Source organism: Microcebus murinus, chromosome X (assembly GCF_040939455.1).
Source record: "Microcebus murinus isolate Inina chromosome X, M.murinus_Inina_mat1.0, whole genome shotgun sequence".
NCBI classification, from domain to species: Eukaryota; Metazoa; Chordata; class Mammalia; order Primates; family Cheirogaleidae; genus Microcebus; species Microcebus murinus.
The window spans coordinates 46,763,177-46,784,185 of record NC_134136.1 but is presented as its reverse complement, the minus strand read 5'-3'; the positions used below and the strand labels follow the sequence as shown (position 1 = coordinate 46,784,185).

The 21,009-nt window shown below is 44.7% G+C and overlaps 1 protein-coding gene and 1 non-coding gene across 2 annotated transcripts in view; both read right to left on the bottom strand.

The window, feature by feature from the left end:
• Window positions 1-13,022: 13,022 nt before the first annotated feature.
• Window positions 13,023-21,009, bottom strand: part of RPL39 (ribosomal protein L39) — a 362,820-nt gene continuing 354,833 nt past the window's right edge. The window contains exons 2-4 of the mRNA XM_012739141.3: window positions 16,478-16,531; window positions 15,136-15,239; window positions 13,023-13,264 (exon numbers count right to left, since the gene is read on the bottom strand). Of these exons, the coding sequence (XP_012594595.1) occupies window positions 13,216-13,264; window positions 15,136-15,239; window positions 16,478-16,480 (156 nt within the window). The 5' untranslated portion in view covers window positions 16,481-16,531 and the 3' untranslated portion in view covers window positions 13,023-13,215. The remainder of the gene's footprint in view (window positions 13,265-15,135; window positions 15,240-16,477; window positions 16,532-21,009) is intronic.
• Window positions 13,710-13,841, bottom strand: LOC142866107 (small nucleolar RNA SNORA69). Its single transcript, XR_012916169.1, has one exon. It is a non-coding gene; the product is annotated as a small nucleolar RNA SNORA69 (small nucleolar RNA).

The following is a 21,009-nucleotide window of genomic DNA, read 5'->3' as shown; positions in this document are numbered from 1 at the left end:
GGGATGCCGAGCTCTCTGGGTGGATTGCTTGAGGTCAGGAGTTCGAAACCAGCCTGAGCTAGAGTGAGACCCGTCTCTACTAAAAATAGAAAGAAATTAATTGACCAACTAAAAATATATAGAAAAACTTAGCCAGGCATGGTGGTGCATGCCTGTAGTCCCAGCTACTCAGGAGGCTGAGGCAGGAGGATCACTTGAGCCCAGGAGTTTGAGGTTGCTGTGAGCTAGGCTGACGCCACGGCACTCACTCTAGCCTGGGCAACAAAGCGAGACTCTGTCTCAAAAAAAAAAAAAAAAAAGAAAGAAAGAAATTAGCTGGACAACTAAAAATAGAAAAAATTAGCTGAGTGTGGTGGCGTACACCTGTAATCTTGGGAGGCTGAGGCAGGAGGATCGCTTGAACTTAGGAGTTTGAGGTTGCTGTGAGCTAAGCTGACACCACGGCACTCTAGCCCAGCAACAGAGCGAGACTGTCTGAAAAAAAAAAAAGTTAAATATCAGATGAATATTACTCTTGAGTGTTCCTATTAGGAGATGAACATCCTTATCTTTTTCTTGGGACCCTTTAGTGTTTCCTAAGAATAAACACTGGGCTCTGGACTTCTACTTCCCAATAAATTAGGGAGTCTTACAGCAGTTCATTTATTATTAACCCACTTTCAGTTTTCATTTTGGGCCTGCTTATCCACGCCACTGTGAGCTTTCTGTTAACTGCCTGTTGAAACAGAAACTGTCTACTCCCTCCCCAATCCTGTCCAAAGGAAAAAAGGAGGAAAGAGAGGAAGAAAGGAAAGAAGGGGAAAAAACAGGAAAAAGAAAGAAAGAAGAAAAAATATCGGTCACAGGTTTACACCAGAAACTCTTAAAGATGAATTGCAGCCAGGCACCTTTGACACACCACCTCATTTAAGGCGCAAGTCTATAGCATGGTATTATAAGCTCCTGTTTGATGAATGCTCAGGGACATTAAGTAACTCCTTTAAAGTTGCCCAGCTAGTGAGAGGTATTGATATAAACCCAGGCCTGGCCAGCTTCAAAGCTCTGTGAGTTGTTCCATATCATTCTGCAAGCCCATACCATTAACCAAAGCACATACAAGGCCAGACATCCTACAAATAGGACATTTTCTCTATCAATCTGTGGGGAAGCCACCCATATAGACACAACTTAAGGTGTTTATGATGTAGACATTATCAGTGGAGTTCAACAACTTTTGGTGATTTGTAAATATACCAGGAACTTGCTCTCCCACTAGTATGCCTTCTTGAGCACCATACTTTCAAATGCATACTTAATCAATTTCACTCCAGATTTAGGTGTTTGGTTGGTTATTTTATTTTTAAAGAAACTTTTTTTTTTTTTTTTTTTTTTGAGACAGAGTCTCGCTTTGTTGCCCAGGCTAGAGTGAGTGCCGTGGCGTCAGCCTAGCTCACAGCAACCTCAAACTCCTGGGCTCAAGGGATCCTCCTGCCTCAGCCTCCCAAGTAGCTGGGACTACAGGCATGTGCCACCATGCCCGGCTAATTTTTTGTATATATTAGTTGGCCAATTAATTTCTTTCTATTTATAGTAGAGACGGGGTCTCGCTCTTGCTCAGGCTGGTTTCGAACTCCTGACCTCGAGCAATCCGCCCGCCTCGGCCTCCCAGAGAGCTAGGATTACAGGCGTGAGCCACCGCGCCCGGCCTATTTTTAAAGAAACTTTTTTTAGAATAGTTTTAGATTCACAGAAAAGTTGCAAGACTATTACAGAATTGTCATATGCCCTGTTATCCCTATGGTTAATTTTTATATTAATTTTTTAGAATATGAAGGGGTGAGGTTTGTGAGGAGGGGTGCTCAGTTGCCTTGTTTGTTTTTGTTGAGACAGAGTCTCAGTCGCCGCTCTGGATAGAGCTCAGTGACACCATTGTCGCTGCAACCTCTGACTCCCTGGCTCTAAGCGATCCTTCTGCCTAAGCCTCTTGGGTTAGCTGGGACTACAGGCCTGTCCTACTGCAATGCCCGGCTGGGTTTTTTTGTTGTTTTTTTTTCCTTCTCTTCTTGGTAGAGACAGGGTCTCACTCTTACTCAGGCTGGTTTCGAACTCCTGAGCTCAAGCAGTCCTCCACTTCAGCCTTCCAGAGTGCTAGGATTATAGGTGTGTGCCAACCGCGCCCAGCCAACCTATGGTTAATTTATTAATGCTTTGAGTCATAACCATAATAATGAATTAATAACAATAGAAAAAGTTACCTCTACCCTGTGCTGTTTGGAACCCATCAAAATATGTGTCTTGGAGAACACTCAGAGACAGTTGCCAGGTCATAAGGCATTCGGCAGTCCCAAAGACTTCTTCTGGAACAAGCGGCTCCTGATAAGAACATGGGAGTCGTGGTGAGTCTCCAGAGAGAGGTAACATTTGATTCCAGCTTGGACTCCTAGCTGGCCTGCAGCCCAAACCCAAGAATTTGGTCTTCGGTCAAAAGGGTACGTTTTTTTTTTTTTTTTGAGACAGAATCTCACTCTTGTTGCCCAAGCTAGAGAGTGCTGTGGCGTCAGCCTAGCTCACAGCAACCTCAAACTCCTGGGCTCAAGCAATCCTCCTGCCTCAGCCTCCCGAGTAGCTGGGACTATAGGCATGCGCCACCATGCCCAGCTAATTTTATATATATATATTTTTTTAGTTGTCCAGCTAATTTCTATTTTTTTTTTTTTTTAGTAGAGTCAGGGTCTCGCTCTTGCTCAGGCTGGTCTTGAACTCCTGAGCTCAAGCAATCCTTCCACCTCGGCCTCCCAGAGTGCTAGGACTACAGGCGTGAGCCACCATGCCCAACCTGTATGTTTTTTTTTTTTTTAATCCCACAGCTCATAAGTTTGTCTAATTTGTTTCAGGATTATGCCTTGTTTATTTGATATGCCACCTTTCCCATGTTTCCATATCCTTGGAAGCCTCTGAAAATATCCACAGAAAAGCAAAGGTAAAAATCAACATAAAGGACTGTACAAAGCACTGCAAGAACAGAAGCAAACAGACAGAGTCAACGGCGCACAAAGGTAAGGGATTTCCTCAGATAACGACAGGGTCTCTTTTTCTCCAAGGTAGCTTGGAGTACATGCTCTTGGGGATATCTGCTCAGCCCACCCACAGGGCAGTCAAGCTTCGACGTGACCCTGCCCCCTCAGCCATAGTTCCTGACTCCTGACTGATATATGACCCAAGTTGGGCGGACTGGGCTCTCCTCATGCTCTTGCTGTTGGGATTAAGCAATTCCCATCCATTTCCACTGGTCGCCTGACCTGAGGACAGAAAGGAGGCCATGTTTGGCCTTGTGTAGAAAGAATCAGAGGACGCAGGTCTGCCAAGAGGAACAAAAGTGAAGTAGACATGCAGAAAGCAGCTGAGTAGAGAACGAGACCCAGAGACAGAAAGCAGCCTGCCCGGCTTCTCAAATGGCTTTCAAGGCCCTGGTTCTGGTTCTTCTGGAAACCTGGTTGCCCACTTCCCTTTGGTTCCATGAGACATATTTGAAGGCTTGTGTTAAGTTCCCCCTCTTTTGCTTTAAAAAAATAAAGTAGTGAGTGGCTGGCTGTACTCTAATCCTGAAGCTAAGTTTAATTTTCCTGTTTTATTTTCCCTAAGAGACAGGGTCTCACTCTGTCATCCAGGCTGGAGTACGGTGGTGTGATCATAGCTCACTGTAATTGCAAACTCCTGGGCTCAAGCAATGCCTCCTGCCTCAGCCTCCTGAGTAACTAGGGCTACAGACTCGTGCCACCACAATCAGCTAATTAAAAAAAATTTTTTTTATAGAGGTGGGGTCTTGCCATGTTGCCCAGGCTGGCTTTGGACTCCTGGTCTTGTGTTGAGAAAATATGATTGAGGAATTAATGAGATGTAGCTCATAACACAATTATTTTATTGTATTGCCCTGTATTACTATATTAAAGACAGAAGCAAAAGTTTGCGGGTTTTACCCTAGAAAAATGTGTGAATTCAATGGTTCACTTATCGAGACTGCTATTAAGAGCTCATGGCTCCAGTAGGGATGTTTTCCAAAAAGGCTTCCCGATATCTCAAAATCTATGAGCTTCCCTGTTTCCTTAAAAAAGAAGACAAGACAAATATGGCTCACAAAATGGGAGCCAGAGACAATAAATGCCCTTTGCCCAAAAACATGCCCCTATGTTATAAACAATCTGTTTTATAGAGATAGCTTTCCTGCTCTCTCCTGTCTACCTTTTAATCCACAATAACTAAATCAAAAAATATAGGGTCACTATACCTCTTTTATTATATCTTTGTTAATTGACAACTACCTCTTAAAACTTAAAAATTAGTCCGTAAAAAACTTTATACCTGTTTGTTCACCTAAATAAATTAAAAATTATTAAAAGCCCTTTAAAAGGACTTTTGACCCCAACCCACTACTTGTCTCCCCTAACAACTACATTCCCTGATATACAAATATGTTACCCTGACAACTAATAATTAATGTCTATAATTATAAAAACCTATATAAATCTAACTATATTACTAAACATTCACAAAAATATGTCCAGTCTCCTAAATAACCCCGCTGTTATATCTAATCTTTTTATATAAAACTATAAACTATACTTTAGTCTCTATATATTTTTTATTCTATTTCCTATCAATTTTCTTATCCTCTATAGCGACCCCTATCTAAAAGACTTGACTCCGCAAAAAAAAAAAAAAAATAACTAATCTCCTCTCGGGCCTGCCTCAACTTCCCCACAGCCTTGGCCTCTAAATTTTCCTATTCTTAAAAAAGAGGTTTTTTTTCTCTGACATGCTCATTGTGGATATTTTAATCAGCTTTTTACTCTTTATAAAACACATTTTCATTATGTGTATACATCAGGAAAAGCATAAAAATGCAAACTAAATCACCTATAATGAAATGCATATATATACTGGACAAAAGATACGTACAAAAATGTTCATAGTAGCACTATTCATAAAATTCCCAAACAGGAAATTATCTACATGCCTATCAACAGGAAAATGGGGAAATAAATTATGATGTATTCACATACTAGAATATTACACAGAATGATCTATAATTGCATGCAACAACATGGATCAATCTCACGTGATGGTAAGCAAAAGAAGCAAGACACAAAGCTGCAAAGTTCATTATTCCATTTATATAGAATGCAAAACAGGCAAAACTAATCTATGATGTTAGATACTAGGACAGCAGTTATACTTGGGCGTGATGGTGACTGAAAGTGGGCCCAGGTAGGGGCTTCTAGGATGCTAATTATGTTCTGCTGTTTTCTTTTCTTTGTTTTTTTGTTTTGAGACAGTTTTGCCCTGTTTCCCAGACTAGAGTGCAATGGTGTCACCCTAGCTCACAGCAACCTCAAACTCCTGGGCTCAAACAATCCTCCTGCCTCAGCCTCCCGAGTAGCTAGGACTACAGCCGCTCACCCTTAAGCTCAGCTAATTTTTCTATTTTTTTCCCCTTCCAACGAAGATATCAGAAAATTTTCTTATTTTTAGTAGAGACAGTGTCTCATTCTTGCTCAGGCTGATCTCGAACTCCTGAGCTCAAGCGATCCTCTTGCATCAGCCTTCCAGAGTGCTAGGATTACAGGTGTGAGCCACCGGGCCTGGCCCATGTTCTGTTTCTTGATCTAGGTAGTGGTGACATGAGTAGATTCGCTCTGTGAAAATTCATTGAGCTATATATGCTTATAAGTGTACTTCTCTGTATGTACATTTCAATATAAATTGCTAAAATAGCCCATAATTCCAGTATTAATAGTGGTGGGATTTTTTGTGGGGGTTTGGGGCAATTAAGTTTCAAACTTTCTCTTTTTCTTTGCTTCCTCCAGAAAATGGCTCTGGTCTGACCTGTGATGCAGGTTTGCTTTTTTGATGTTTTTCTATCATTTCCCTCACTGCTACTGTTATATGTGTCTGTCTTTATGAGACATTTCCAAACCATTTATATTATCTGCTATTCCAGAATTTAAGTTATTCCAATTGATCAAGAGAACAGTTTCCAGCTGGGCATGGTGGCTTATGCCTGTAATCCTAGCACTCTGGGAGGCCACGGTGGGAGGACTGCTTGAGGTCAGGAGTTTGGGACCAGCCTGAGCAAGAGCAAGACCCCATCTCTACTAAAAATAGAAAGAAACTAGCTGGACAACTAAAAATATATAGAAAAAATTAGCCGGGCATGGTGTGCATGCCTGTAGTCCCAGCTACTCGGGAGGCTGAGGCAGGAGGATCGCTTGAGTCCAGGAGTTTGAGGTTGCTGTGAGCTAGGCTGACGCCACAGCACTCTAGCCCGGGCAACAGAGTGAGACTCTGTCTCAAAAAAAAAAAAAAAAAAGAGAGAACAGTTTCCTTTAGGATCAGGGCTATGAGCGAAGTCTAGGCCTGCTGCTTCTGCCACAGTCCCAACCAACAGCTTCGGACCTGCAAACCCAAGTGGCCTTGTCAGTCATCATACTGCAAAGTGCAGGGGCTGGCCCACCTCCCCCATGTGGAGGAGGAGATGTTCCTGCAGAGGGTGAGCAGCAATGACTGGCTCTCCAACTGGAGCCCCGGAGAACAATATTGTTCCCAACTCCCAGTATACCTGAGTGTCATGATCTGCCCCTGCCTGATGCTCTAGATCCTTTCCCTAGTGCTTTAAACTCCTGCTACCTACTCACTGTCCATGTGTGACCTTGCGTGTGCGCGCGCGCACACACACACACACACCTTGCTCCTTGTGAACCTGGGTGAGCTGTGTTCTTCCTTGACTCCTCAGGCAAGAGTTACTGCTCCTTCACTCACTGTATACACATGTGTGAAGGCACACATTTTGTGCTGCTGTTGCTCACTTGCAAGTCCATTTCCCCCTCCATCCATTCACTCATTCATTCACTCACTCATTTGCTCATTCGACAAATGTATTTACTGAGTACCTCCTTTATGCCAGATGCTGTAGGTGAGAGCAAACTGCAGTGAGAAAGACATACTCTTCTGGGTCTATCCTTGTAGAGCTCAGTCTAGTGAGGAAGGCAGACATCAAATAATTGACCACACATATACCTTTATAGTTACAATTGTGAAAGAAATGAACAGGGTGATTTAAGAGATACTGAACAGAAGGACCTAACTGGATTGGAAGAAGTAGGGGTAAGTCAGGGCAGGTCTCCCTATGAAGGTGACAAGTAGGTTAAGACCTAAAGGAAGAGGCCCGGTGAGGTGGCTCACGCCTGTAATCCTAGCATTCTGGGAGGCCGAGGTGGGAAGATCACTTGAGCTGAGTTGTTTGAGACCAGCCCGAGCAAGAGCGAGACCCCATCTCTACTAAAAAAAAAAAATAGAAAGGCCGAGCACGGTGGCTCATGCCTGTAATCCTAGCTCTCTGGGAGGCCGAGGCGGGTGGATCATTTGAGCTCAGTTCAAAACCAACCTGAGCACAGTGAGACCTCGTCTCTACTATAAATAGAAAGAAATTAATTGGCCAACTAATATATATAGAAAAAATTAGCAGGGCATGGTGGTGCATGCCTGTAGTCCCAGCTACTCAGGAGGCTGAGGCAGGAGGATCCTTGAGCTCAGGAGTTTGAGGTTGCTGTGAGCTAGGCTGACGCCATGGCACTCACTCTAGCCTGGGCAACAAAGTGAGACTCTGTCTCAAAAAAAAAAAAAAAAAAAAAAAAAAGGCTGGGCGTGGTGGCTCACGCCTGTAATCCTAGCATCCTAGCACTTTGGGAGGCCGAGGCGGGCGGATTGCTCAAGGTCAGGAGTTCGAAACCAGCCTGAGCGAGACCCCGTCTCTACCAAAAATAGAAATAAATTAATTGACCAACTAAAAATATACATACAAAAAATTAGCCGGGCATGGTGGCGCATGCCTGTAGTCTCAGCTACTGGGGAGGCTAAGGCAGTAGGATCGCTGAGCCCCAGAGATTGAGGTTGCTGTGAGCCAGGCTGACGCCACGGCACTCACTCTAGCCTGGGCAACAAAGTGAGACTCTGTCTCCAAAAAAAAACAAATAGAAAGAAATTAGCTGGACAACTAAAAAAATATATATATATATATATTAGCCGGGCATGGTGGCGCATGCCTGTAGTCCCAGCTACTCAGGAGGCTGAGGCAGGAGGATCGCTTGAGCCAAGGAGGTTGAGGTTGCTGTGAGCTAGGCTGATGCCACGGCACTCTAGCCCAGGCAACAAAACAAGACTTTGTCTCAAAAAAAGGAAAGAAGCCGGGTGCAGTGGCTCTCGCCTGTAATCCTAGCACTCTGGGAGGCTGAGGCGGGTGGATTGCTCGAGGTCAGGAGTTCCAAACCAGCCTGAGCAAGAGCGAGACCCCGTCTCTACTATAAACAGAAAGAAATTAATTGGCCTGTTAGGGACCGACCTTCCATAGCCCCACCGGACAGAAAAGCAGAGACATAGAGGATGTAATTACACAAGAGGAGGTTTATTTTCTGGCTAGCCAGGGTCCAAGCCCTAGAGCACCAATGCAGTGGCCACTCTTGCAGGCAAGGACCCCGACTGGGATTGCAGCGTGCCTTTTATCCCTATGGTGCATACGCTATGCAGTGGCTGATCACGCGTGGATCATGCATTGACCTTTAACATGATTGGTTGGCTGGTAGCCCCACTATACAGGGGTTCAAACAATGCAAAGTTGGCGCAAACAAGCAAGCAAGCAACGGTTTTTATGGCAAGCAAGCAACAGTTTCCAGAAGCCGGATGTTAGTTCCGGCTTCACTGGGGGTGTGGGCCTTGCAGGTATGCAATGTCTCAACCCCTCACAGGCCAACTAATATATATAGAAAAACTTAGCTGGGCATGGTGGCACATGCCTGTAGTCCCAGCTACTTGGGAGGCTGAGGCAGAAGGACTGCTTGAGCCCAGGAGTTTGAGGTTGCTGTGAGCTAGGCTGACGCCACGGCACTCACTCTAGCCTGGGAAAACAAAGCGAGAAAAAAAAAAAAAGGAAAGAAAGAAAGAAAAGAAAAGACATGAAGGATAAATGAGAGTTAACCAAGTGAAGAGGGAGAATATTCCAGGTCAAGGGAACAGCACATGGTGCTTTGAGGGACAAAGGGAGCTGTGTGGCTGGATCCAGTTTAGTGAGTGAAGAGGGAGTAAGAGCCACCACTGTGCTCCTTTTAGAGCATTTTAAGGAGTGAGATTTAGGGAGGAGTGGTGTGTTGAACAGATGTGTATCTCAAAAAGTCACTGTGGCTGGCTGCAGTGCTATTAGACCAGGGTTTCTCTACCTCGGCACTATCAATATTTGGGGCCAGATAATTCTGTTGTGGGGGACAGTCCTGTACAATGTAGGAGATGTAGAAACATCTCTGGCTTCTATCAACTAGCTGCTAGTGGCACTTCCCCTCCAACTTGTTGCAACCAAAAATGTCTTCGGACATTGCCAAATGTCTCCTGGGGGCAAAATCACCCCTGATGGTCTGACTGTGCCAGACCATTTAGTTAGTTCAGCCTGATTAGTTTTCTTGGATGAGTGTCTGCCGCTTTTCCCTCCCTCCATTCCCAGAGACACACCTACAGGGTGTGCACAGTCACATACGCATGTGCAGCCTTGGCTGTGACTCCCCTGCAGGTCGTATTTGCCTCTGGCTCCAGTGCTTTGCATAGGTAGGGGCTTGGTGTTTGTTGGATGAACACTCCTGAATATATTGATAACACCATCAGGGAAGGGTAAATGGTTAATATTTTGCCCTGTTCTAAGAATTTACAAAACCTACTCCCTGTCCAATTTGCTTCTCATTCCCATTCCTACTAACAGCAGCTACCTAGCATGTTACAAGCACTCAAAAAACTGTTGATTTCTATTAGCGGGAATGAGTTATAGAACCTTTTTCTCATCTGTAAAATGGGAGAACATCTGGTGGAATTGATCATTTACAGACATTATCATTTAATCCGTACATACCTGAGGTAGGCAGGTATGATTCTGGATATGTTTCTTTCTTTTTTTTTTTTTGAGACAGTCTCACTTTGTTGCCCAGGCTAGAGTGAGTGCCGTGGCATCAGCCTAGCTCACAGCAACCTCAATCTCCTGGGCTCAAGCAATCCTCCTGCCTCAGCTTCCCAAGTAGCTGGGACTACAGGGATGCACCACCATGCCCGGCTAATTTTTTTCTCTATATATTAGTTGGCCAATTAATTTCTTTCTATTTATAGTAGAGATGGGGTCTTGCTCTTGCTCAGGCTGGTTTGGAACTCCTGACCTTGAGCAATCCACACGCCTAGGCCTCCCAGCGTGCTAGGATTACAGACATTGAGCCACCTTGCCTGGCATGGATATATATAAGTTTCTTAAGAGAGCAAGTTCCCACAGCTGATTCAGTGATAGAGCTGGGCTTCAACACTAGGCCTAATTTTGAGGCCCTGAAGGGTTACTCTACCCCTCCAAATTAGAATCCTGGTGTTGGAAGGCAACTGGCATCTATCTAGCAGCTGACTTAGAGCCCCAACTGCATGGTGGCTCTGCCTGACTTTGCTCAAGTTGTCTGCCATCAGGACTTCCCTCTCCCAGCCACCTTGTGTGCTGTTGAGGGAACCAAAGCTTTCATCTAGCTCACTCCCCACTCCTCCTTTTCCCACAGCCAGGCAGGGAGCCAAGTGCTCTAGTGCATTATTGCATTTCATCCTCATTACCCTCTGAGAGAGGCCCCATTTTGCAGATGAGGACATCGAGGCTTAAAGCTGCTGAATGGCAAAGAGCAGGATGTGACTCCAGACTGTAGTCTGGTCATCCGCAGACTGCAAACTCAACCACCATGCTGTTGGGATGGGCAGTATCTATCACTACCTGGTTGACTTCGGGGCTTTCAAAAGCTGACATCTTATGCTTCACTTCTTGAAAATAAATGTACTATTTTGGTAGCTTTTTTTTTTTTTAGGCCAAATTTAGCAGTGGGGGGTTGTATACCAACTTTAGTGACACTAATGTAATAAGTTCTGAAAACCCACTATCATCGGACCAGCTGGTAACTTTTTTAAAAATCTTAAAACATACCATAAGCTCCCATTTCTCCCTTCAGGATACACCAATCTAGTCCACCTTTGCAGATGAGGAAACAAGTACTGGCAATTGCACAAGCTAGTGAAGGGCCACTGGATCCAGAACCTGCATTCAATTCCCAGGCTCAAAAGAAACCCTTATGTGCAACCAAACCTGCGTCCATGTCATCTTCCCTTTCTCTAAATCCTAACCCTACCTATCCAAGGTCTTTAGAGAAAGCTGGTTGTGCCATTAGTATGACCTTGGCCTTGTCACTTAACCTCCCAGGGGTCAGTTGGGCTGTCCCAACCTACTCTCAAGAATGAGGCTGAATCATTTCCAGTGCTCCGAAATGGTTAGAAACTTCCATTGTGTGACTGTTAATTTTGTCGAGTCCCTCTGTTTTGAATAACATTTTTGTTACCATTTACCAACTGCTATTTACAGTTGCAGCCGTCTTTGAATATGAAGGAAACAATGATGCAGTAAGAGAAAATATTTGAAGTCTAGGAGCTTACAAAGAGAGATAGGTTCCAAAGATCCAGTGGAAGCCCCCGGTCCCTGGATTGCTCAGTATGCTGAAGCCCACTCTTCAAACTTCTGGTAAATAGTGCTCTTAAGGATTGCTGTCATCTGAGCCTCCCAGTGTAATTACAGGTAGGGACCCCTTTGTTGTGCAACCCCAGTGCTTGCTATATGCTACACACAGCACCCTTGCCACTCACCTTCTCAGCCATGTCCAGCTAGCACAGGCCCCCTACAACTGGGTAGCGAGTTACCACCAAACCCCTTCAATCCTAATTCCATGGGAATCCTAATTCCACAGAAAAGGTCTGCTATGGTTTGTATATTGGCTTATTAGCTCTTATCACCTATAAAGTATTTATCAACCACTTCTTAAGGTGCCCAGTAATTTGCTGAATGCATCTCCTCTAAATATCAAGTTGGTGAAGCAGGTAAGTTCTTTGAAAAATGTTAAACGTAGATTTAAATTCCCATTGTGCATGTCCACTCAGCTGCAGCTCCTCAGGAAGTCAGGCAATGCCAACAATTAACCTAGATCATTCAAGCAAAAGTGAATTCTCCTGAATCCAGGATCAGCAGTAGGCGATCCTTCTGTGTAAAGAGCCAAATAGTAAATGTTTTAGGCTTTGCAGGCCACATAGTCTCTGTGCATTAGGGTGAAAATAGACACACATAATATGTAAATGACTGGGCAAGACTGTGTAACAGTAGAATTTTATATGGACACTGGAATTTGAATTTCAACTTGCAGGTGTCATAAAATATTCTTTTAATTTCTTTAAATCATCTAAAATGCAGAAACCATTTAGTTAGCCGGCTATATAAAGACAGGCAGCAGACCAGTTTGCCAACCCCTGGTTTAGATAATCCCTACTCTTGAGAACTGGTATCATAAATAGCAAATGCAGATGCTATTTAAGGAAGAATGTGCTACTCTCAGGTACTAGGATGATACATATGCATCCCTCATAACAGAAGGGGTAAGAGCCACCAGCCACATGGAGCTATTCAGATTTACTTACAATTAAATGAAATCTTACATTAACCACTTCGGTACAAGCGTTGACTATAGTTGATAGCCACAGATGAGCGTGCACAGCCGAGCGTCGACTTCAGTCCATAATTTTGAATTTGATTTTTCTTACTTTTCATTTATCAAAATAAAATTGTGAACATTTAAAAATAACATAATAAAAACATATGTTACCTGTTCCGATTTACAAGTAAAGCTGCCTGTAAAGTAAAACAAGTACTTTAAAGCTTTCCTCATCACACAGAGCAAAATGGATTGTCATCAATGCACAGCACAAACTATCCTGCAGACTGTCAGTGCCGGGTTCGTGGCCGGTGAGCGCCGTACCGAAGTGGCTAAACACACTTTAAGTACTTGGTAAGCAGAGAACATTTCTATCATTACAGATAGTTCTACTGGACAGTGTAGTGTTAGGTCTAGCAGGGGGCAGGGGAATTCAGTACATCACAAACCAGAATAAAACAGCAATTAAACAAAAGGTCTCACATATTTATTACTGAACCAGCTTATTAGTACAGAGCATATAAACAAAGAGAAAAATCACTTTTCCCAATGAAATGTGTCTGTCCGGATAACAGTGAGATTTCCAACTTGATATGGTAAGATGATAGTGATCTTGATACAGCATAAACATGTGTGCCATTATATCATGTACAATTCCTTATAGACCCAGCTTGGTTCTTCTCCAATGTCTCCTCTTGGAATTGTACCTACACAGAAGGAAAGTGCAAGTTATAACAAAGGCAGTCCGACTGCAATTTAGCGGTGCCCATTCATCATAAACTTTGCCTTTTATGTACCACAAAACACAAAGGGTCCCAATTTTCCTTCCTTTAACAAGTTTGGACCTCTTTCTGGAGAGTGAAAAAAAATGACTTGCTACATATGTTTATAAACTAGTCAAGCCAAATTTTAACCTGGCAAAATGATTCAAGGCTAGGTTCTTAATTGGAATCAGTAATAAGGTACACCACTCCCCAAGTGTACCCTCACCCACTTTTGATTCAACAGACCCACAGCAGACATACACATATATTTGAACTCCCTCCTGATAACTCATGCACACATAAAAGCTCCTGCATAATCTTTATGTAACGAACACTTCATTCATCTCTACCCAAGAGCAACAATGATGCAGAGCTAAAGCAATCTCAAAATTGTCCATGTCAATCTGTCATGATTTTACCCCCATAAAGGCAAAACCAAAACGATTAACACAGCTTTTCTTTCAGCAGGATTAATGGCAGTACTTCCACAAAATGAAGCACTGTAATTGCAACCTGCTTTCAATACACTTTGTTGTATTGTTGTAAGAGAGCTGAGACAACAGAAAAATCATTCTATTGTGCCAATTCTCTAGGTCAAGGGTATGTAATCTTAAATACAAAATACCTTCCCAGCTCTAGGAGAGATGGACTAATACCACTTCACCTAGTGACTCAATACTCTTTCTCAGTATTTTATGATGGGAAAACCGTAAGTTTTAAAATCTAGTTGTGCCTATACAGTTAGATATCCACTAAATATGTTAATATGCACAAATGATCTTCCATTGCTGAGCTTCAGTGTCCATCATTCAAGAGGGACCCATTTGCTAGGCTCACCCTAAAATGCCAGCTTATTTGGGACAGCCAGGAAACTAGGTATTTCATTTTAAACCTAAGTCCTGAAAGTTGTTTAACACACTGGGGACTATTGCTGGCTACAGGACCTTGGGCAAATTGCACTTATTTTTGATGTTTATTTTTCTTCCCCTCAAGACCCATCTCTAAACCCCACATGGTCCAAAGAATAATGGACTAAAAGGCATGCAGAAGACCTGAGTTTTAGGTCTACCTTTGCCTGGACCTAGCCAGCATGATGTTGGAAGTCCTTTATAGCTATTCTAGTAATGTCTTTCTTCCAAAATGATCAACTCAACTACTCCTGCAGTAGAGGGCAGTTTCCTAATCATCGGCAAAGATAAATGCTTCAAAAAATTAGTCTTCCCGGCCAGGCGTGGTGGCTCACGCCTGTAATCCTAGCACTCTGGGAGGCCGAGGAGCGAGGACTGCTCAAGGTCAGGAGTTCGAAACCAGCCTGAGCAAGAATGAGACTCTGTCTCTACTAAAAAAAATAGAAAGAAATTAATTGACCAACTAAAAATATATATGCAAAAAATTAGCCGGGCATGGTGGCACATGCTTATAGTCCCAGCTACTCGGGAGGCTGAGGCAGAAGGATCGCTTGAGCCCAGGAGATTGAGGTTGCTGTGAGCTAGGCTGACGCCACGGCACTCACTCTAGTCTGGGCAACAAAGTGAGACTCTGTCTCAAAAAAAAAAGTCTTCCCCACCAGGATGTGGAAGACAGCCTTCCACCCTATGCTCTAGTTGACTGAAGACGACCAGGAAGTTAACACATATCAGAAAAAGTGCCCCTAAGCCCCGTTGTTGTCTGGGTACAATGCAGAAACCAAGTACTCCAAAAAAGGGATTTCAGAATGGTATTAGATGGATTCCATGTAATTTTCAATTGCATACTTATGCCCAAAACAGAACCTTAAATTTAACAAAAACCAAGCAGGTCAACGGAGTTCTTACCTGATTTTATTGCCAGTTTTCATACGAATCCATTGGGGAATGGGACGGTTTTGCTTCTGTTTCTTGGCCAGAAACCGCTTGATTCTGAAAGTCTTGTGAGAAGACTGGGAAGGAAATGCAATTAATTCAGACAGTGATACTAGAGCCTGCCCAATGATTCAAACTCAAGAACTCTCTCAAATCCAACATCCAAGTGCTTAATGTACTCCAAAAATATCTCTAAATGCTAAACTATCACATCCTATGATCCTCACAACTTCTCTGAAGCCAGATACCATAGTTTCCATCGTTCAAATAAAAATAAGCAGAATCAGGAAGTAAGTAACCCACCCAAAATCATAGTATTAATGTGCAGAATTGGGATTCAAACCTAGGCTCTCTCTGCTCCACAGCCAGGGGCACCTTCCAGTCTACCCTGTCATCACTCAAGGATTAAAATGACCACATTGGGAACAGCTAGGGCTGGGAACCTGGTTGCCTGGAAAAAACACAGCTTTGGGTCAAACAGAACCACCTATCACTTGCAAGTTAATGAGTCTCAGTGCCCAACTTTGTAAAATAGGAGTACTCACTTTTAGACTGTCACTGCAAGGGTAGTTAAGATGTATGCAAAGCCCTTGACATTCAATAGATCTAACCCACTCACCATTTTGGTGTGAATCTTAACTGCAATAAACCAACCGATACTGATCCCCTCGATACCTAAAAGCCAATCAACGTTTTAATTTCTTTGTAAACTATTACAGGAAAAATCTACGACAGGGACAGGTTCGCTGTTGTCATTTACTAAGAACTCCCGAATGACATAAGTTCATACAACACCTCTTGTTCCCAGTGCCTCCACGGGGTGACGCTCAAGTCTGCGTACAAACGGTTTCTGAACAAAAGTCCTGTAACCTAATAACGTCGTAGGCTCCCCTGCACCAAGTTAAAAACTTTCCGAAAACCAGTAGCCCACACTCCCCTCCGATGCCAGGCACCGGCAGACGTAGTCAGGTCACTATTTCTGGGGTGGCCTCCCAACCTCTCTCCCTGTGCCAAAGTCACAGTTCGTTCAATGCGAAGGGAAACGGGAATCCCTGTCCCCTTCAGTGGCGGCCCAGAGAACAAAGCACCCCGTGGAACCCGCGACGCCAGCGCAGTCCGCCCCTCCCAGGCGCTCCTTTGCTCAACTAGCATCCCACCAGGCCCGCGGACTACATCAGGGACAAAACTCGAACTTCTCTTAAGAAAGCCCTTAAAGGGCTCCTGCCCCTCGACGCTCAGCGCGGCCCCGGCGACCTCACGGCGGCCTCGGGGCTCCGGAAGCCACTCCGGAGCCGATGGCTGCCGATTGACTTACCATGGCGAGAGAGTCAAACGCACGCAGCACGATGGCGGACGAAGGGAGAAAGAGGAGTTGAGAAACCGGAAAAACGCGTTTAGAAGGCGCCGCCGGGGGCGGGGCTTAGGAGGTGACGCCACGCGCCAGCCAACGTTTCCTAGCGCCTCCCCGTCCCCGCGTGCTCGCGGGAGGCGCTGGCGGAAAGTGCGCTGGTTTGTGCCAAGTGGAATTCTCTATACTTCTTTTCGTTTAAGTGGGTTTCCCCAGGATCCCATCAGTGTGCTGGGGCGCCCCGTTTCGTGGGTGAGGCAGACAGCCGGTGATTAGTGCTAACTTTCCCTCCAGAAAGTTGCGGGAGCAGAATGGGCGGGACTAACCCAAGGGAGGGCGGGGAAGGTGTCCGTCACCTCCGGGTGCCTGGGACTGGGAACGCCCGGCCGGGGTGGGCAGGCGGAGAGCAACCGGGCATCTTCCCAGAGTAGTTTTGCCCTGCCTGGGAGGTGTGGGAAGGAAGGGACGGTATTGTGGGAGGAAGCTAGAGAAGTCGGCAGGGGCAGGACCTAGGGACGGCTTTGGAGTCTTAGACAGGGCAAGAGGTTGCCAATCATGGTTTAAAGCTGAGAAAGTGAGAGGCAGAAGCTTCTCCTTAGCTTCTAGAAAGTCCATGCTGACACTGTAGCCGACCTTTGGCAAGATGTACAAGAATTAATAGCATGCATTTGGGATGCTAGCGTTCCCCGTTTTTATCTTCTCCCATTTAAAAACAAAAACCTCTATATTTGCAGTCACCTCAAGCATTTTTGCACCAATGGATTAAGGTAAGGGTTTTTAACCTGGAGTCCACAAGCGTCCATGTATAGAATTCAGAGGGTCCATGAACTTGGATGGGAAAACAAAACTTTATTTTCACCAAACTGAGATTTAACGCTTTTTTTATTTACGAATGTATGAACAGACTACAGTGACGTTAGCAATACCTCTGATTTGGTCACCGGTAGAAATCATAGATGGTTTCATAGTACATTACAGGTGATGCAGATGTCTCTAAATATCATTTGCACAGGCCGGGCGCGGTGGCTCACGCCTGTAATCCTAGCACTCTGGGAGGCCGAGGCGGGTGGATTGCTCAAGGTCGGGAGTTCGAAACCAGCCTGAGCAAGACCCTGTCTACTAAAAATAGAAAGAAATTAATTGGCCAGCTAATATATATAGAAAAAATTAGCCAGGCATGGTGGCACATGCCTGTAGTCCCAGCTACTCGGGAGGCTGAGGCAGCAGGATTGCTTGAGCCCAGGAGATTGAGGTTGCTGTGAGCTAGGCTGACACCATGGCACTCACTCTAGCCTGGGCAACAAAGTGAGACTCTGTCTCAAAAAAAAAAAAAAAAATATCATTTGCACAGTCATCACTCCCTTTAAATGACATAGTTATTAGGCCACAAATAGAACTGTGTTAAGAAGTCCATATGTTATTATAACACATATTTCCTTTAAAAATATTTTGGGCCAGAGGCGACCTGGGCACGAGGGCAAGGCTGGGAAGTGGCGCTGAGATGATTTTGCGGAGACCCAAGACTCCGAGGGGAGGCCTGGCAGTCCCCACATCCCCAAGATGACTCCCCACCCTCCTGGGGCTCACACCTCTGTCAGAGCCCCTGACACAAACAATGAGACTGCCTCATTCAGGAGAGGGATATCAGCCACAAGGGCAATTTAAAAAGAGTAATGGGCCAAAGCGTGGGCACAGGGCAGATGGGCAGGCCCAAAGAGTCTTTCTGAGGAGGCAGCTTTTGAGCCCAAACCTAGAAGATAAGAGGGAGCTGGCCTGGAAAGGTCCCCAGGAAAGGTGTTCCAGAAGGAATGGCAAGTACAAAGGCCATGCCTGGAGGGGTTCGCTAGAGGGAGAGGGTGAGTGAGCAAAGGGTGGTCAGAGGAAGGAGATAGAAGAGATGACTATCTGAATAACTCTTCTTGGGAGGAGCATGAATTGTAAAGGGGCTGGTTAGGGGGTGGAGAAAGAGCACCTGGTTAGGAGGCTATTGCATTTGTCCAGGCAAGAGATACTAGTGCCAGGGGCTATGGTGGTGGCCAGTGGAGATAGACAAGGTGAAGGATTGAATCTGAACACTTTCATGACATCCTTATGAAGTCTAGTTTATTGTCCGTGGAAAGGGGACCAGAAAGTTTGAAGGATATTTCCCAACTTGTTTTGCCCACACTCAGAATGAAAAAATACATTTTATATCACAAACCAGTATACATATGCATACATTTAAGGATATGTTTAATAAAACAATTCTGCAGGTAATGTATTCTATTTTTATTCTAGTTTTTTTTTTTTTTTTTTTTTTTTTGAGACAGAGTCTCGCTTTGTTGCCCAGGCTAGAGTGAGTGCCGTGGCGTCAGTCTAGCTCACAGCAACCTCAAACTCCTGGGCTCGAGTGATCCTTCTGCCTCAGCCTCCCGGGTAGCTGGGACTACAGGCATGCGCCACCATGCCCGGCTAATTTTTTATATATATATCAGTTGGCCAATTAATTTCTTTCTATTTATAGTAGAGACGGGGTCTCGCTCTTGCTCAGGCTGGTTTCGAACTCCTGACCTTGAGCAATCCGCCCGCCTCGGCCTCCCAAGAGCTAGGATTACAGGCGTGAGCCACAGCGCCCGGCCTATTCTAGTTTTTAATGCTGTCTGAGACTTGATCCACTAGTAAGTGTTGACTCACAATGGAAAACGGTGGTCTGGGCACAGTGGCTCACACCTGTAATCCTAACACTCTGGGAGGCCGAGGAAGGTGGATCGTTTGAACTCAGGAGTTCGAGATCAGCCTGAGCAAGAGCGAGACCTGTCTACAAAAAAACAGAAAAAATTAGCCTAGCATGGTGGCACATGCCTGAAGTCCCAGCTACTCGGGAGGCTGAGGCAGAAGGGTCGCTTGAGCCCAGGAGTTTGAGGTTGCTGTGAGCTAGGCTGATGCCATGGCACTCTAGCCCAGGCAACAAGAGTGAGACTCTGTCTCAAAAAAAACAAAAAAGAATTAGTGTGTCTGATTTCTCCTAGACAATCTAGTTTAGGTCTGTCTGCCTCTGTACCTTTGGCAAAGCATCACATACGTGCTTCATGGAGTTGTCATCAGGATTGTGGTGTGTTATACCTTGTCATAGCACTCTGCACCTTTTCTTTATAGCACTTGAGGCAGGATAATTTATTGAAAACCTAATTTTTGTGTGGTATCATATGAAATATATTTGGTCTTTGTCTCCCGTTCCTGTCACAGAGCCCCTAAAACTCTTGGAGTTTCCTGCATGTTAGGAATGTCTTTTGTATTCATTATGTGCCCCTTTTGATCACACCTGAGTTTATGTTAATGAGGTGACTTAGATGAAGACGACTGATTAGAAAATTGGAACTTTGAGCCCCACCTACCCACTAATCTCTGGGAAGGGGGAGGAGGGACTGGAGATTAACCTCTATAAAAACTCAAACTGCAACATTTGAGGGGCTTCCAGGTTGCTGAGCCCCTAGAGTGTGGCACCCCCCTGCAAGAGGGCCTGGAAGCTCTGTACTCCTTCCCCCATACTGCTCCCTATTCACCTCTTCATATGTACCTTTATAATAAATCGATAAATGTAAAAATAAAAATATTTTGGGCCGGGCATAGTGGTTCACACCTGTAATCCTAGCACTCTGGGAGGCCCAGACGGGAGGGATGCTTGAGCTCAGGAGTTCGAGACCACCCTGAGCAAGAGGGAGATCCCATCTGTTCCAAAAATTAAAAAAATTAGCCAGGTGTAGTAGCATGTGCCTGTAGTTCCAGCTACTGAGAAGGCTGAGGCAGGAGGATCACTTGAGACCAGGAGTTGGAGGTTGCAGTGAGCTATGATGATGCCACTGCACTCTAGCTGGGGTGACAGAGTGAGACTCTCTCTGTCTCAAAAACAAACAAACAAAAAAAACCCTGATAATTATATTATAGTGTAATTGGTTTTCCTTGTAATCTTATTTACTTTGTTTTATGCATTAAAAAACATTCTGATGCTGGTCTGATTTCTTAAAATAAAATAAAACATTCTGAAAATAAGTCCATAGGCTTCATCAGACTGACTGCCAAAGGGTTCCATGGCACAAAAATGATTAAGAATTCCTGGATAGGCCGGGTGCAGTGGCTCACGCCTGTAATCCTAGCACTTTGGGAGGCCGAGGCGGGCGGATTGCTCAAGGTCAGGAGTTCAAAACCAGCCTGAGTGAGACCTCATCTCTACCAAAAATAGAAAGAAATTAATTGACCAACTAAAAATATATATACAAAAAATTAGCCGGGCATGGTGACACATGCCTGTAGTCCCAGCTACTCGGGAGGCTGAGGCAGTAGGATTGCTCGAGAGCCCAGGAGATTGAGGTTGCTGTGAGCCAGGCTGACGCCATGGCACTCACTCTAGCCTGGGCAACAAAGAAAAAAAAAAGAATTCCTGGATTGAGGCTGGTCCAAGTGCAGTGGTGTTTACAGATAATTGATCACAACCAGTTACAGATTCCTTTGTTCCTTCTCCA